This window comes from the organism of the source record quoted next, unplaced genomic scaffold, assembly GCF_019419815.1.
Source record: "Pyrus x bretschneideri cultivar Hongxiangsu unplaced genomic scaffold, Pyrus_bretschneideri_v1 Contig270, whole genome shotgun sequence".
In the NCBI taxonomy this organism is placed as follows: domain Eukaryota; kingdom Viridiplantae; phylum Streptophyta; class Magnoliopsida; order Rosales; family Rosaceae; genus Pyrus; species Pyrus x bretschneideri.
The window spans coordinates 119,193-134,941 of NW_025999580.1; the positions used below are offsets into that span (position 1 = coordinate 119,193).

Sequence of the window (15,749 nt, forward strand, 5' to 3'; positions counted from 1 at the left end):
GGCACCAACTAGTGACCTTAGTTTGAATCCGACCATCGCTCACTCACCCGTTCCAACGCATAAGGTTATTTTAAATTATTGTGATGTTTCAGATGAAACATGCCTGCCTCCCGAGAATCGTGAGATATCGGTCCACTACGCAGTATTGGATAAGGTTTGGAATAGGAATGAGATGATTATCAATGATGCATTTGCGTAGTCAGTAGCTACTGACATCATGCTTAATGATGACATTAAACCATGTTTCGTCGATGAATGCCGTCGTAGAACCGATTGGTCAAACTGGAAACAAGCAATCGAGGTCGAACTTGATTCACTCGTGAAACATAAAGTGTTAGGACTTATCATTCCTACACCATCATGTGTGAAACCCATTAGCTACAAATGGGTTTTCGTGATGAAGCGTAATGAGAAGAATGAAATAGTGGGATACAAAGCACGCCTCATAACGCAAGGCTTATAGCACCCTGGGATTGATTACGAGGAGACGTATTCCCCCTTAATGGACGTTATAACGTTCTGCTAACTAATCAGTTTGGTAGTTTCCTAAAAAACTGAATATGTAGCTTATGGACGTGGCAACCATGTATCTCTATGGGGATATAGATAGAGAAATATACATGAAAGTTCTAGATGGACTTCCATTGACTGGTTCAAATAGTTCTATACCACGAAACACTCTCTCAATTAAGTTGAGGAGGTCACTATGTGGATTAAAACAATCTGGGCGGATGTGGTATAACCGTCTGAGTGAATATTTGACAAGTCAGGGTTATGTGAACAACGAATTATGTCCATGCGTGTTCATAAAGAAGTCATATTCCAAATTTGCAATCGTTGCAGTTTATGTCAATGACATGAACCTCATCGGGACTCCCGCAGAGCTTGAGGAAATTGTTAGACACTTGAAATCGGAATTTGAGATAAAGGATCTTGGGAAAACTCGATATTGTCTTGGCTTTGAGATCTAGCATTGTTCGGATGGAATCCTAGTACATCAATCGAACTACACCCAAAAGGTGTTGTACGTTTTAATGAGGATAAAGCAAAGCTTTGGAGTACACCCATGGTCGTTCAGACTCTAAATGCTAAACGAGATCCCTTCTATCCAAAGGAGGATGAGGAGGAGATTGGAACCTGAAGTTCCTTACCTAAGTGCAATTGAGCTTTATTGTACTTTGCTCAATGCACTAGACCCGACATCTCCTTTGATGTTAATCTTTTGGCAAGATACAGCAATGAGCCCACATGCAGGCACTGGAATGGTATTAAAGACATTTTCCGCTACCTCAAGGGTACGATAGATTTGGGCTTGTTCTATACCCACAAATCTTCAAGTGTTGCCACTAGGGCTGGGCACGGGCCGGGCCGGGCCCAATTTTGAAGGGACCGGACCGGACCTAGGTTCAAAGGGAACGGGGCGGGCCGGGCCGGGGATTACATTTTTTAATATAAGAACCGGACATTACCCGGCGCGGTTGAAACGGGCCGGTTCGGGCCGGGTCCACGGGTCCTTTTTTTTTTTTGGTTGTTTGAAAGAAAAAAAAATTGTACATATTCACAGATTGCAAACTGCACAGATTGCAATCTGCACAAAAAACTGCACAGATTGCAATCTGCACAAAACTGCATAGATTGCAAACTGCACAGATTGCAATCTGCACAAAACATAAGAGGCAACCAAATTGATATATCAAAATAAACGCAGCTTTTAATTTGGAGAACCTAAAATTTAATCGAACTACTATATCAGAACCATCATAAACATAAGAGCCAACCAAACTGATATATGAGAATACAACATAGCTTATAATTTGGACAACCTAAAATTTAATCCAATTAAAACATGACAAATGAACAGATAAAGATGCTCCCACGTAACAAACTAAACCTCACCCTCGACTGAAAACAGACGATGCACCAGCCAAGTTACCGTCTCCTCTATACAAACAAAACCTGCAAAACCAATCATGAACCAAAAAAATAAAATAAAAAAACAAAGTATATACCATAAGCCTGAAAAACGCTGAGAAAGGAAATTCCAGAAAGAGAAAACAGATGGAAGGCAAAGGCTCTTCAATTTTAAACAAAAAAAAAACAACATATCAGTTTCATTGTCTCTTGTTCAATATGTAGACAAATCGCTGGCTTCAACAGCACAAAATTAGCAAAACCAAACAAAACCCCAAATTGATTTAAAAAAAATAATAATAATAGAAAACATTCCACCCTGTTCATATCCTGCATCTCTTCTATAAGACTATAACTGTTTCCATCTGAGACCACATAAAAACCTCCAAATTCAATTTAACCACCCATGAAAATCCATAAGCGAAACTGGGTTTAAAAATTCACCCAAATAAAGATTCAACTTTTGTATACTTTCAAATCTATCAAAATCAAACTTTTCAGTTTAAAACAAAAGAAAAATCAAAAGTTGAAAACCCTTACACTGATTCGGTGTTGAGTGAATAAACGAAGAGCTGAAAAGGACACAAAGTGAGACTTGAAAGGGGACGACCGGATGCGAGAATGGAAGAAGAAAAGCAAAACGCACAACTTGCAAAACGATAGAGATGCAGAATTTGGTATGGGAAACTGAACAAAAAGCAAAGTGCGTATAAACTAAAAACCAAACCTCATGATCGCGACGGCGGTGATGTCGTCGGGAAAGAGTGAACAAGAATCGGGAAGATGGGTTGTGCGGGTGCCTAGGTCTAGGATGAGATGTCGAGGAGAACAATCAAGAAGAAGATCGAGGTCGAGGTCGAGAGAGAGTAAAGACGGAGAGGTCGAGGTCGAGGTGAGGTCGGACTTCAAAGACGAAGAGGTGATGTCGGACTTCAGAGACGGTGAGGTGATGTCGGACTTCAAGAAGAAAATCGAGGATGAGAGACGGAAAGGTCGAGGTCGATCGAGAGAGAGCAAAGACTCTATTAGGGCAAAACCTAAAACCAACGGTCATGATTGGAAGGTATGTTTATTTTCAATCTGGGCCGTCCATTTCAATTACAAACGGGCCGGTTCGGGGCCCCGTTTTTCTATAAATCTGGAACCGGCCCGACCCTAAAATGCCATTACCTAGGCCCGCCCCGCCCCGTTTCCCCTATTTAAAAACAGGACCCGCCCCGTACCCGCCCCGACCCGCGGGCCCAAGACCCGTTTGCCCAACCCTAGTTGCCACCCCCTATAGTCCTAGGATTGATTCTCACCTTATTAGTTAAACAGATGTTAGATATCTGTCTAACCTACATAGGGCATGTTCTCAAATGGGCTATGTCTTTACCGTTGGAGACACCACTATATCTTGGAGGTCTACCAAGCAAACCTAGTTGCGACTTCGCCGAACCATGCTGAGATTCTCGCCCTGCATGAAGCATCGCGTGAATACTTTTGGCTGAGAGAAATTATGAAACATATTTGAAGCACTAGTGGTCTTACATCAGTCGTTGACCTTCATACGACGATCTTTGAAGACAATGCAACATGTATCGAGTAGTTAAAGAAGGGATACATCAAGGGAGACAACGCCAAACACATAGCGCCGAAGTTCTTTTACTCACACTAGCAGTAGTGGCATCAGAACATTGAAGTCAAGCAAATTCGTTCCCAGGACAACCTGGTCGATCTCTTCGCCAAGTCATTGCCCAAGTCTACATTTCAGAAGCTCATCCAAGGAATTGGTATGCATAAATTATCTGAGTTGAATCGCTTGTAGTTCTCTTATTTAGAAGTTATGTCTAACTCAGGAGGGGTATCTAGAAGCATACTCACTTGATCTTAATGTACTCTTTTTCCTACAATTAGGAGCATTTTTCCTACTCGGTTTTTGCTACCTAACGGGGTTTTAATGAGGCACCCATCCTGGGATGATCATACTTCATTGAGTTCACTACTTTCGTCCTGTTTGACGTTTGTTTTAGACATTACGCATACTTCTCGCTTTTCTCCTTAGTCTATGGTTTTCCCCATACCCTTAGGTTTTACCATAGCGAGGTTTTGTGAGTTTTACTACAAATGCATACTTTCTTAAATTTGAGACTCGCGTTCATCCATTATGCCAATGACTTCATCAACTATTCTACCTTATATGCTGAAGATCTAATGCGATGGCTTGTTGAGTATTTACACACTCAAGGGGGAGTATTGCAGTCATATTTAGAATATGTATGTGATTGTGTAAATCCTAGTAGATATGAGAATGTATCTTATATTCCTATTAGGAGTTTATTAAATGTTGTAATCCTAAGGGGAAAGGTTTTTACCTATTCTACTACTATAAATAAAGGCACAATGGGGTGATACAAACACACCTCACAATTAAATCACTCTCCTCTCTCTAATTGTTGTTGGCCCTCTCTCTCTCTCTAAACCCTAAAGATCGTTCAATCAAATAAGCCTACAACACTCCTATTTTCAAGAGGTGTAAGGTTTATGTCTCTTCATTTTATTTTATATATATATATATATGTATTTTTTTTTTTTAAAGAAAGATAAGGTTTATTTATCCCTTCTTCTCTTGTATTTGTTTTTCTTGCTTTATGAAGGGTACTACTTATATCTCCTTGACTAGGTGTGACTTTTGTTTTTATATATAAATAAAATTTCCTAGTGCCGAGGTTCTAAAAAAGTTAAACAATAAAATAAAAAAAATAAAAAAAGAAGAAGAAGAAGAATTAATTAGATTTTAGAAACAAATGTGCTTCACAAGTTACTTGGCTATTTATTTATTCTCGTTGATTATCATATATAATAGAGAAGGTATTCGAGTTTATTAATTACATTGAATAATTTGAGAAATGAAGGGAAACGAAGAAGAAAAGAGGAAAGAAATCTCTTCGACTCCTTAACATACCACCCACTTTGTAGAATAGAGTTTGTTATATATATATATATATATATATATAAAGAGTGCTCAAAGTTGCAATGAAAGTTACCAAAAAACCAAAGTTATAGGGCACTATATATGCTATAACAAAACCACTAACCAACCTATGAGCTAGACTAATCCAAATCACTTAAAAGCTTACTCACAAGCTAACACCTATCAAAAGTATTCAAGACCTATGATGTAGTGATGATTGCTTTAAACTCGAGTAACAAAACTCCACATTTATGATGCAATTTTAAGATTGAGAATTCCCTTCTGCACATTTTTTTTTTCACTAGTAAATGGTTGAAATCCAAGCCGTTCTTTTTTTTTTTTTTTTTTTTTGCCCTTTAATGAGCAGGAGAGCAAAGCTTCATGTTAGATACGACGGATCAATTTTAGAAGTTGGAGAAATATTTGAAATTCAGTCAATCCTACATCATTAGTAGTTTGCATCAATTTTTTTAATGTAATACTAATGTTGATTTATTTTGTGAACAAATGATATGATAATTACACTAAATTAATCTAAACTATGAAAATAGGGATTCGAACTTGAGTGTTGAAGATGTAACATACTGCTTTACTCGGCTAAACGTCTGCCTAATACTGACGTAGTTTCAAAATATAATGATAATATATGAAAAACATGTTAGTATCTATGACTAAGGCATCGACTTAAAATTGTCCGAAGTAAAATACTTTTGTTCTTTTTTAATAAATCACATTTGTCAAAAGAATAAAGGGAAAGAAAAGGAGAAAATAAATCAAAAACAGGGACGCAGCACCAGAATTTTCCATGTAGGAAGATAATGTTGTGGTGACTAAATTGTTAATATTCCTCTATTCCAGGAAACAAATAAAAGAAAAGCAAAGGGTTTATTTGTTAATATTCCCCTATAAAACAAATAAAAGAAAATTAAATTTTTTATTTGTTAATATTCCTCTATTTTAGGAAACAAATAAAAGAAAAGCAAATTGTTCATTTGTGTTAGGGCTGGTTTGGTATTGCTGTACTTTGAAAAAAAATCTGATTTTGCTGTGCTGTGAGAATAAGCAGCTGTGAAATAAAGTAGCAGAGTGTTTGGTAAACTTTTTTGTAAAAGTGCTTTTGAAAAAAAAAAAAAAAAACAGTATTATAGTGTTTGGTAAACTTTTATGTAAAACAGATGTGAAAAAAAGTCGATTTTTTAAAGCTGGGTTTTGCAGCTTCTTGTTTTTGGCTTTTTTCACCCAAACTGTGAAAAAAAGCTGAAGCTGAATGTTTACCAAACACAAAAACAGCTCCCAGCTTTTTTTTATACCAATTTTTTTTAGAATCACCTCAGTATTAAACTAGGCCTTAATATGGTATTAGAGTCATAATGTCCATGTGAGAAGCATTAATAAGATATTTTCTAACTGGAGGACCATTTTTTAAACTTCTACTCCCCATTCAAAAAACAAAAAAAAAAAAAAAAAAAAAAAAAAAAAGAAAGGGGGAACTCCGGATTGAGCCGAAGAGACTGGAGAGAACTTCATCTGTCACTAATTTCTCAATTGGCAGTGGCGGGTGAAGAAGCTTGGTTGTTGAGTACAGAGCCATAAGTAATGGGGTTAACCGATAACTAATAGGAATTTTGTTTTGGGCATGCATCCTAACTTACTCACCACAAGGGTGCAAATTTGAATTTTTTCATCACGAAAGCTATTTTTCAACTATTCTATTACCACATGGACCATTTATTCAATTAGACCAATAAAAATATGTAACCGGACAGTAATACAAATCACTTGTATTACATGTTTGGAGTGATACTAATTAAAATAAGTTAATACAAATCACTTGTTTGGAGTAAATCCGCAACATTTTTGAAGAGTAGGGTATTCAATTTTTTTTTTTTTAAACAAATAATATCATCTACACACAGACTAAGGGGGTGAATTCCTCACAATGAGCTAACAATAATGTGGTTCAAAATTGTTTTTCGTGATAATCAAACCTAAGACCTCTCGCTTATAAGTGAAGAGAAATACCACTATAATATTGGCTCTTAAGAGTACGATATTCATTGAATATGAAAGAATACGTACAGACAAGTTGGATAGGGTGCTAACTATAATCAAACAAGATAATAGACAAACTTAACATTTCTTATAAACAATGAAACGGGAAAACAATTTCCTACTAATCTTTCGCAAAAGTAATCGTGGAATGATGACCTAAAAATGAAATACTCATGAGACGAGGTTGTCAGTTGGACCCAAACTAGTGACGTTATGAAGTAACATTCTCATGTCTCTTTAAAAAGAAACGTGAATGGCAGTGAGAGATGACAATACGCTAAAGCTTTCTCCTCTCGGTGCTTCTGACTGATCATCGGAGTCTTTCTCTGGCTCTCATGGAACAGATTCAGCACAGACATGTGCAGGCGAGAGGACCAAAGCTTCACCTTGCCGAAATCAGAACTGGCAAGCTCCTAAATTCTAATGCTGCCTCAAAATCCTACCGACTTTCTCCTTCAATTTGCATAACTGATTCACTGCTTGCATATTAGTATTTGTGCAGGTCCAAAAGTGGTGCTGTTCTTGCATGGATTTCCAGAAATATGGTACACATGGAGGCATCAAATGGTTGCTGTTGCAGACAAAGGCCACCGCGCAATAGCCATTGATTTCAGGGGCCTTGGACTATCCGAGCAGCCAGCTGAATCCGAAAAGGCAATCTTCAAAGACCTTGTTGACGATGTCGTTGGCCTTCTGGATTCTTTAAGCATTAACAAGGTTAACTACAAGAATTTAAACTTCATTAAGTTCAAAAATAAATAAATAAAAAACCTAATGTTTTAAGTATTTAAACCAGGTTGTTTTTGTTGGGAAGGATTTTGGAGCTCTGCCTGCATACCTAATACCTGCTCTCCACCCAGAGTGCATATCCGGCATGATAACAGTAGGTGTTCCTTTCCTCAACCCGGCTAACTCTCCTGTCCGATTTGATCTCTTACCCAAAGGCTTCTACATGTTAAGATGGAAGGTACATTTATTTTTTCCATAAAACTCTTCATCTGTAATGAATATTGAACAATACAAGGTTCATCACTTACTATGTGATGATATTGCTATTCTTACCTAATACAAGAAGCCGGGGCGGGCAGAAGCAGATATTAGCCGCTTTGATGTCAAGACAGTGATACGAAACATCTACATTCTCTTCTCCGGAAGTGAGCTCCAAGTAGCTGCTCCTGATCAAGAAATCATGGACTTGGTTGACCCTGCCACTCCTCTACCACCATGGTTTTCGGAGGATGATCTTGCAGTCTATGCATCCTTATATGAGAAATCTGGATTCCGCTATGCCATCCAAATTACATACCAGTAATTAACAAGAACGAAAACTTTTGCTTTAACTTCTGTTCTCACAGGACACGAATTCCTCATTTTCTCAATAGGTTTTAACCCATTGATTTCCTAGTATTTTTTCTGAGATACAGCATCCAAGAACAGCATAATTTCATTAGAGTTTTCCTTCTGCAGATCCACAACTAAGGTTGTTGATTACGGATTAGGCAGGGATCCAAAAGTGCCCGCTCCATCACTGCTTATCATGGGTGAGAAGGACTACATCTTAAAATTTCCAGGGATGGAGGACTACATACGGTCTGGGGCAGTGAAGCATTTTGTACCCGATTTGGACATTGCATGTATTGCAGAAGGGAGTCACTTTGTGCACGAACAATTTCCTGATCAAGTTAATCAGTTCATGATCAGTTTCCTTGAGAAACATGGTATATAATGTAGATGCTCAATGTGCTTAAGAACAGTACGAATATAGCAGAGGAAATGATGAAGCACATTTTGTAAAAATATATTTGCAAGAAACTCTAGCTTCTGTTCTTCTATACTGCTATTTCTACTGGATTGATTCGCTTATTCGTTCTGGAAGTATGTCTATATGAACCTTCAATTCAGTAAACAAGACCTTACTACTGTTAATTCTGTACTGATTCAGTAAAGCTTCATCGGTCATTCAAAGGGAAGATCCCAGTATTTACACGGGACAATTACACTAGGAAAGATAAATTAGCAAAATCAAAAGCTACAGTTATTTATTTATTTATTTATTTTTAGTATATCGATATATTTTTTTTAGTATATCCATATATTTTTACACTAGGGGGAGGGGGAGTTCGGCTAAGCCACACAATGGGCAACCTAATTTGGTATCGAACTCACGATCCACGAGATTCAAACCTAAGACCTCTCAATTCCAAGTGAAGAGGAATACCACTAGACCGTAGTACTGAATCACAAATAACACACAGGGTGTCAAACCCGGGAAAAGCTACAGATAACAGAGAGAATAATGGAATTAATCAGTAATATCAAAGAAATATGAGTAGTGATGTAGAAAATCAAAGGGATCTAACAATTACAATTTACAAGCACGTAAGATAACAAATAGACAACTAGACAGTGCTGCGTAATGTAAGTTATGCTGAAACAATTCACAATTTACTCGTTTTCTTTTTTATCAAACAACGATAGAGAACAAGTGCCTTATATTCATAGTATATTTGAATAATAAAGTATGAAATGGATGTCTAAGTTGTCAAGCATCAGGCAGTACCTTTTGCTACGGAACAATTTCTGGATTCCTCATGGACCATGCTCCCTTCATTTTCCAGAGAAAATTTCTATATGCTTTCTTCTGATTCAGGTAAACGAAATTAATTAAAAGGAATGACGCCTATAAATCCAAACAAGAGAACACGCGAGCAAAGTCCCAAATATCCAGATCAAATTGATAATATGGTATCAATGTATCATGGAAAAATCTTCAAATGAAAAGCATAAATTCTGGTGTAATCCGGCATAATTTATAAATAATAATATGGTACATATGGAGGCATCAAATGGTTGCCGTCGAAAGGCTACCCTTGTGATAGCCATTGATTTCAGGGGCTATGGGCTGTCCGAGCAGCTAGCTGAGCCGGAAAAGTCAACCTTCAAAGACCTTGTTGAAAATTGATTGCCTTTTGAATACTTGGGTATTGACAAGGTAATATTTTCATTAGGTAAGAAAAACACAGCATCAGTGCACACGTAGTCCACTTCTGAAAAATACTTCAAAGCTTCACCAACACCTTAATCCTTAGAGGAAACAACAAAACAAAACAGAAAACCCACATTTGCAAGGCAGAAAACGGCCATCATAGCACATCTCCCCAGCGCTAACCAATCCCTCCGCCCCGCCCCCCACCCCGCCGGGGTTTCTTTCCGCCACAAAACTTAAGCTTTTCCCATAATAATTTTGAACTTCATTATATGCATACAGCCTAAATTGTCGCTGCAAAATTTGGTGTTATGACACTAGGTATTCCTTTCATTCTGACACCTGCTCTGCCTGCATACCTGACACCCGCTCTCCACCCAGAGCGCGTATCAGGTGTTATAACACTAGGGATTCCTTTCATTCAACCAGGCCCCTCTGCCATCCAAAATCATCTCCTCCCTGAAGGTTTGTACATATCAAGATGGCAGGTACATTCATTTTTCCATCAGCATCTTCATTTTCTTCACAAAAAATTTCACCTCACCGTTTCTACTCATTACAAGGGTTGACTATGTTATCTTACCTATTCCAGGAGCCAGGGTGGGCAGAAGCTGATTTTGGTAGCTTTGATGTTGAGTCAGGGATAAGGAACGTCTACACTTTCTTCTCCAGAAGTGAGATCCCAAAAGCATCTACTGATCAAGAAATCATGGACTTGTTTGACCCCGCAACTCCTCTACCACCAGGGTTTACGGAAGAAGATCTTGAAGTCTATGCATCTTTGTATGAGAAAAATGGATTCCGCTTTCCAGTGCAAAATCCATACAGGTATGTAAGAACAAAGAATACCTTTGCATTATGAGTTCCTATAGTTCCAACCCTTTTCCTAGTATGTTCCTGCACTTCACTTACATGGGAATAAAAAGAGACGAGGAAATAAAGAGTGGTAGAATTATAAACAACCAAATCCGTATTGTCCTAGTTTGACATATGATGCTTATTCTCCTCAAAGTACCTAACAAACCAAATAACACAATTCCATTCAGACTTAAACATCTCCTAATAGATAATAATTTCATTAGAATTCCCTTACATTGATGCAGAACTATAGGCCTGGAGTACGGTTGACTGATCCAAAAGTGTCAGCTCCATCCCTGCTTAAGACTACCTCTTAAATTTTCCGGGAATAGAGGACTACATCCGGACTGATGCAGTGAAGCAAATTGTGCCAAATTTGGACATTATATTTATTACAGAAGGGAATCATTCTGTGCAGGAAGAACTTCCAGAACAAATTAATCAGCTTCTTTGACAAACATGGTATCTAATATAGACGCTCAATGTTCAAGAGAACAATATATTCAAAAAGGGAAATATTGTACTGCATGTGGCATATGCTATAGAGGTTGGACGCTACATCACTTGTTTGGGGAATAAACAAACTCTTGCTCCTGTTCTTCTATCTTTATTTCGATATGATTAACTTTTCCTTCTGGAAATATATTTTTATGACCTTTGATTTCCTGTACCCCAAGCATTTCGTTGGCTGGATATGTATGCTCAGAATATGGATTCACTACTTATAGTTTGTGTTCAGATCCTATCCAATAGAAGATAAAAAATAATCAGTTTGCAATATATAAGGTTTGACAACATTATCAAGAAAAAAACCAACTTTTGAGCATTATTTATGGTTTGATAGACTCCTAAAATGAGTTGTAACACAAAACAAGGTCGAGAAGAACTTATAGTGGCTCGTATCAAAAACGAGAATTAAACCATACCCCCTTATTGGCTGAATTACCAGTGGAAGAAATTTAAATCAGCAGTGGTACATACTTACCAAAAGAGAAACGTTGAGCATGTCTGACACTAATTTCAGTTCATTGATTTACTTGACAATCAATGCCAGACGCTTCAGGATTTTGGCATTATATTTCTATGCATGGGTTTCATGCTACCAAGATTCCATGTTATTCATCGTCATCTACTTTCAGAGGCTGCTATGTTTTAAGAAGGCAGGTGCAAAGATTTAGTCATTATCACCGTCACGTCATTTTCATTTTTTTCATTATGAGGAAACCTTTTCCACTAAATTCGATTGTCGAAGGCTCCAAGGATTGTGCATTATTTGTTATCTGTAGTTCATAGTACAATCTCATATCAAGTATTCATAAATACAAAGTCAATATAGAAAAGAAACAGAAGGGATGTCCATACGCATCACGTACCTGTGAACAATACTGCAACAAAAAAATTGCACCAACGATGAACCACCAATCTTTGAAGTGCTGACCTGTTTGTCCATAAGAACTAACAGCATGGTGAATTTGCACAATCCTGGACGTCCCAAGGGCAAAGTTTTTACATATATTTCATTTCTTCATAGGTAACTAAGGCCGGTCCTCCTTCAGAATTCCAGACACTTAAATAATACGACTGCATGTGTATAGGGTTGGTCATGTACAGTGCTTACATCAACGCGTGCATAATTTAAAAAGAAAAGAAAAGAAACGAAATTCATGTCACTGTCCTAGCAATGCAAGCACATTACACCAACCCATACATTAAGAATATTTTCTAAAGTAGACAATAAGAGAAAAAGGTGCCAACATGGTACAATCATCCTGCTTTCATTTTGGTATAGATTGTCCTTTCAAGCTGATTAGTACTTAGCAATATAGACCTTCAACCAGGTTACAACATTGAACCTGAGGCCTTTCATCCTATATCTGGATTCTCTAGGATGCATAAACCAGTAAGCGACTGTATTCAAATTAGGCAGCACATTAGGTCATGCACAACCATCAATTTAAAGAAAGCTAGATAGAAGGATAGTAACAAATTAAGGGATTAAAAAGAACCTAGACCATAACGGATATATAATGTACATGACTTCATTGACATTTGGTGAAAGAGATTGAAACAACCTGCAATTGATCAAGCTAATAAATTTTATTGCTAATGATGTAACATTTAAACATACAGATTATAGAGAGCTGACTGAACTAAATGGAACCGTATCTTCGGGTTCCGGTTTGCACATATTACATATACTCAGTAGTAAATTACAATGAGTGATGGTAATTTCTACACCTTCCCCTTGTACAAACACCTTTTAGTGTTCGTAAGCAGGAAACTTCGCCTGAGAAGGTTCAACCATGTCCAATAAAAGGTAAGCCATACCTCCAACTCCTTCAAACAAGGAGTAGGGGCTATCGCCTCTATGCATCTCGCCCTGCGATATAAGCTTGTGAGCTCTATCGAGTAGGAAACAAGCAAAAGCTTTGGCTCTGTATAAGAACACTACATTTCCGGTCAGTTGGTAGAGCGAGAGGAACACATATGCATTTCCACTAATGCCATGGCAAATCCCCACTCGCTTTAGCAGTCCACGTTTCCAGACAACCTCTGCTGCATCAGCAGCTGCTTCCAGAAATTCTTTATCTCCAAAAACCTGAGATTTGCCATATCTTTAATAGTAGACAGACTAAAAGAGGAGACGCCATACAAGTCAACAGTGAATAATTTGAAGATTCGGACAATTAAAGCCGCTTGCTCATGTCAGCGTGAGGTTTATAATGCAACTTCTATGGAAGAATGTCACAAATTCTATACTTCCACCACACAATGTGTGCTTTAAGGAGAAGTTTCTTTGGGAAAAAAACTTCGAATATAGCTCATTAATGTTAATGAAATGTATTCACGGTCAATACTAATAAACGGCGTTTGATAAATGTCTAGTGAACAAATTATAAAAGAATCTTAAACGTTTAAATCCAAAACCAGTTTGGACAAGAAATCCACATGAAATTTATTAGCAAACAATTGAAAAGAAGCCCATGAAATTCTATGCATGAAAAGAGCATTCAAATTCTTACCTTAGCAGCTTTGGCAAGTGTGAGGGCAATCCCAGGAGCCCCATGACACCAGTGTACTAGAACATCTCGATGTCTATCTTCTTCACTTGCAGGGTAGTTACCACTAGGAAAACGATTGTTAATCATGTACTTGAGAGTGCCCTTGACATCTTCAACCTCATCAGGCTTCAATTCCATGTCCATCAAAACATGCATAATCCCTGCCAATCCATGTGCAGCCCCCCAATACTTCTCCCCATACCACTCAAACATCAATGGACATCTTCCTCCCTTACCCAATGCTCGACCGTTCTTGATAATTTCATCCACAACTGCTCTCTGCACACACAAATCCAAAATACAAGCCGGCCATACACCCATTAATAAATTAATGCACTACATACATACACACACAATTTGATCTTTTTTTTCTTCGTTTGAGCGATATTTTAATGTAATCCAAACTACGGGAGGGGAATTCCAACTTAGGTGCAAAGGGTAGTACACCGCTCTAGCCAACTTTGACTCTTCTAATAGTGTACTTAACCAAAAGGACCAAAATTTAAACTCAATTGGGTTCAATAAAAGTTATAAAACTATTGCAATGATGAAAATCAAGTAGAACAAAACCCAAATTAATACAATAAATTGGAGCACCAATCTTACCATGTAAGCTGAAGAAATTGTACCACCCTCCAAATGTTTGTTCAGAAACAAGCAAGCCCACAAAAACCCAACTTTCCCATACAACAATTCATCAGGGAGATTTCTGGAAAGCTTAATCTCTCTAAATTGTGCCAAATAATAACTCAGAGAAGCAGAGTCGCCGCAGTGCTTCGCCGCAACCGCCCCAAGAGCACAAACACCCGCCCTCCCGCACATAAATGTGACAACATCCCTCGAACCCAGAGAGGCGGAGTCGCAGGCCTTGACGATCTGAGCACAGATAGTGACATCGTTCGCGTCGCCTGTGACTTGGTACGATTTGAAGAGGAGAAAGGCGGTGCCCAGAGCACCGGAATAGAGAGTGAAGTCGTGAAGGCTTTGTGCGGCGGCGGCTCCGGCCCACGTCTCAGTAAGGATGGTTTGTATGAGGTCCGAGGCGGCGCGTTTGAGAAGGTGTGAGAGAGATGGGCAGGGCGTGGAGAGGAGGTTCATAAGCGAGTCATTTCCGTGTTCTGCTTGTGGAGGTGATGGAGTTGGTGCTTCGGCTACCATGTCTGGCATTATATTTGGGAAGAATCGGTCTGCCATTGTCGACTGCGACTGCTGAGTGCTGAGCTTGTTGGGTGGAAAGTTTACTGAGGAAGAGTAGCTCAGGAAGGTGAAGAAGCGTCTGAAAGCGTAAGCGGATACGGATAGCTGTGCTTATTACACGCCGAAAGCGGCGGGGTAAAAGTTTTGGCCCAAAATTAACGTCGAAAGCGGCGGGGTAAAACGTGTCATAGTATAATTTAAAGACAATTGAAAAACTTATCTCCAACCTTAGGCTAAAACTTAAAATTTTTAGTCCAAAAACAAATTTTTTGGTCCCACCTTTTTTGTTTAAAATTTTAGTTTTAAATTATTAAAGAATGAATTTAGGCTAATTTTTTTTCTTAAATTAATTTTTTTTAATTATGTAAACTATCGTCAATTAATTTTATGAATATTTTAATCTAAAAATATTTAAATTCCAATAAATATTGAAAAATCACATATAGAAGGCATCTAAATTAATAGAAACATTAATTAATAAGCCACAAATTTAATACACACGACAATTAATAAACTACATAAACTTAATAATGATATCCACTATCTTGACTTGGTGGTGGACTTGGGATATAGCCTTGAGATGAATCATCATCTTGAAATATACTCATTGTGGCATATTTTTGTAAAATTTTCTTTTGCTTACCACGTAAGAACTTTTTCCTCTTTGGAGTGTATTTGTTGAGGTTCCTCATCATAAAATTAATTTCGAACCTCTCTTGCTCCCTATCCC

At 37.9% G+C, this 15,749-nt stretch overlaps 3 protein-coding genes across 3 annotated transcripts; 2 read left to right on the forward strand and 1 right to left on the reverse strand.

Moving 5' to 3' along the window:
• The first annotated feature begins 2,659 nt into the window (after positions 1 to 2,659).
• On the forward strand, positions 2,660 to 8,667 carry LOC103948511 (epoxide hydrolase A-like). The gene is made up of 5 exons (XM_048588094.1): positions 2,660 to 2,974; positions 7,261 to 7,321; positions 7,419 to 7,633; positions 7,731 to 7,883; positions 7,989 to 8,667. The coding sequence occupies exons 1-5, from the start codon at positions 2,660 to 2,662 to the stop codon at positions 8,226 to 8,228; spliced, it is 984 nt and encodes a 327-aa protein (XP_048444051.1). The 3' UTR covers positions 8,229 to 8,667.
• On the forward strand, positions 8,490 to 11,030 carry LOC125479072 (bifunctional epoxide hydrolase 2-like). The gene is made up of 4 exons (XM_048588095.1): positions 8,490 to 8,634; positions 10,224 to 10,390; positions 10,495 to 10,730; positions 11,006 to 11,030. The coding sequence occupies exons 1-4, from the start codon at positions 8,490 to 8,492 to the stop codon at positions 11,028 to 11,030; spliced, it is 573 nt and encodes a 190-aa protein (XP_048444052.1).
• A 1,808-nt stretch (positions 11,031 to 12,838) lies between these two features.
• Positions 12,839 to 15,131, reverse strand: LOC125479075 (lanC-like protein GCL2). The gene is made up of 3 exons (XM_048588098.1): positions 14,429 to 15,131; positions 13,784 to 14,101; positions 12,839 to 13,359 (listed from the first exon to the last, which is right to left on the reverse strand). The coding sequence occupies exons 1-3, from the start codon at positions 15,014 to 15,016 to the stop codon at positions 13,021 to 13,023; spliced, it is 1,245 nt and encodes a 414-aa protein (XP_048444055.1). The 5' UTR covers positions 15,017 to 15,131; the 3' UTR covers positions 12,839 to 13,020.
• Between the last annotated feature and the right edge of the window lie 618 nt (positions 15,132 to 15,749).

What these genes read in the sequence shown, in the direction of transcription:
- LOC103948511 (XM_048588094.1), top strand. Translation starts at nt 2,660, where the DNA reads ATGTCGTCGGGAAAGAGTGAACAAGAATCGGGAAGATGGGTTGTGCGG. An exon ending in CCTTGCCGAAATCAGAACTG is followed by an intron (nt 7,322 to 7,418) that starts GCAAGCTCCTAA and finishes GTATTTGTGCAG; the next exon opens with GTCCAAAAGTGGTGCTGTTC. An exon ending in TCTACATGTTAAGATGGAAG is followed by an intron (nt 7,884 to 7,988) that starts GTACATTTATTT and finishes ACCTAATACAAG; the next exon opens with AAGCCGGGGCGGGCAGAAGC.
- LOC125479072 (XM_048588095.1), top strand. Translation starts at nt 8,490, where the DNA reads ATGGAGGACTACATACGGTCTGGGGCAGTGAAGCATTTTGTACCCGAT. An exon ending in CAGTTTCCTTGAGAAACATG is followed by an intron (nt 8,635 to 10,223) that starts GTATATAATGTA and finishes TTATGACACTAG; the next exon opens with GTATTCCTTTCATTCTGACA. An exon ending in TGTACATATCAAGATGGCAG is followed by an intron (nt 10,391 to 10,494) that starts GTACATTCATTT and finishes TACCTATTCCAG; the next exon opens with GAGCCAGGGTGGGCAGAAGC.
- LOC125479075 (XM_048588098.1), bottom strand. Translation starts at nt 15,016, where the DNA reads ATGGCAGACCGATTCTTCCCAAATATAATGCCAGACATGGTAGCCGAA. An exon ending in CAATTTCTTCAGCTTACATG is followed by an intron (nt 14,102 to 14,428) that starts GTAAGATTGGTG and finishes TTGTGTGTGCAG; the next exon opens with AGAGCAGTTGTGGATGAAAT. An exon ending in CACTTGCCAAAGCTGCTAAG is followed by an intron (nt 13,360 to 13,783) that starts GTAAGAATTTGA and finishes GGCAAATCTCAG; the next exon opens with GTTTTTGGAGATAAAGAATT.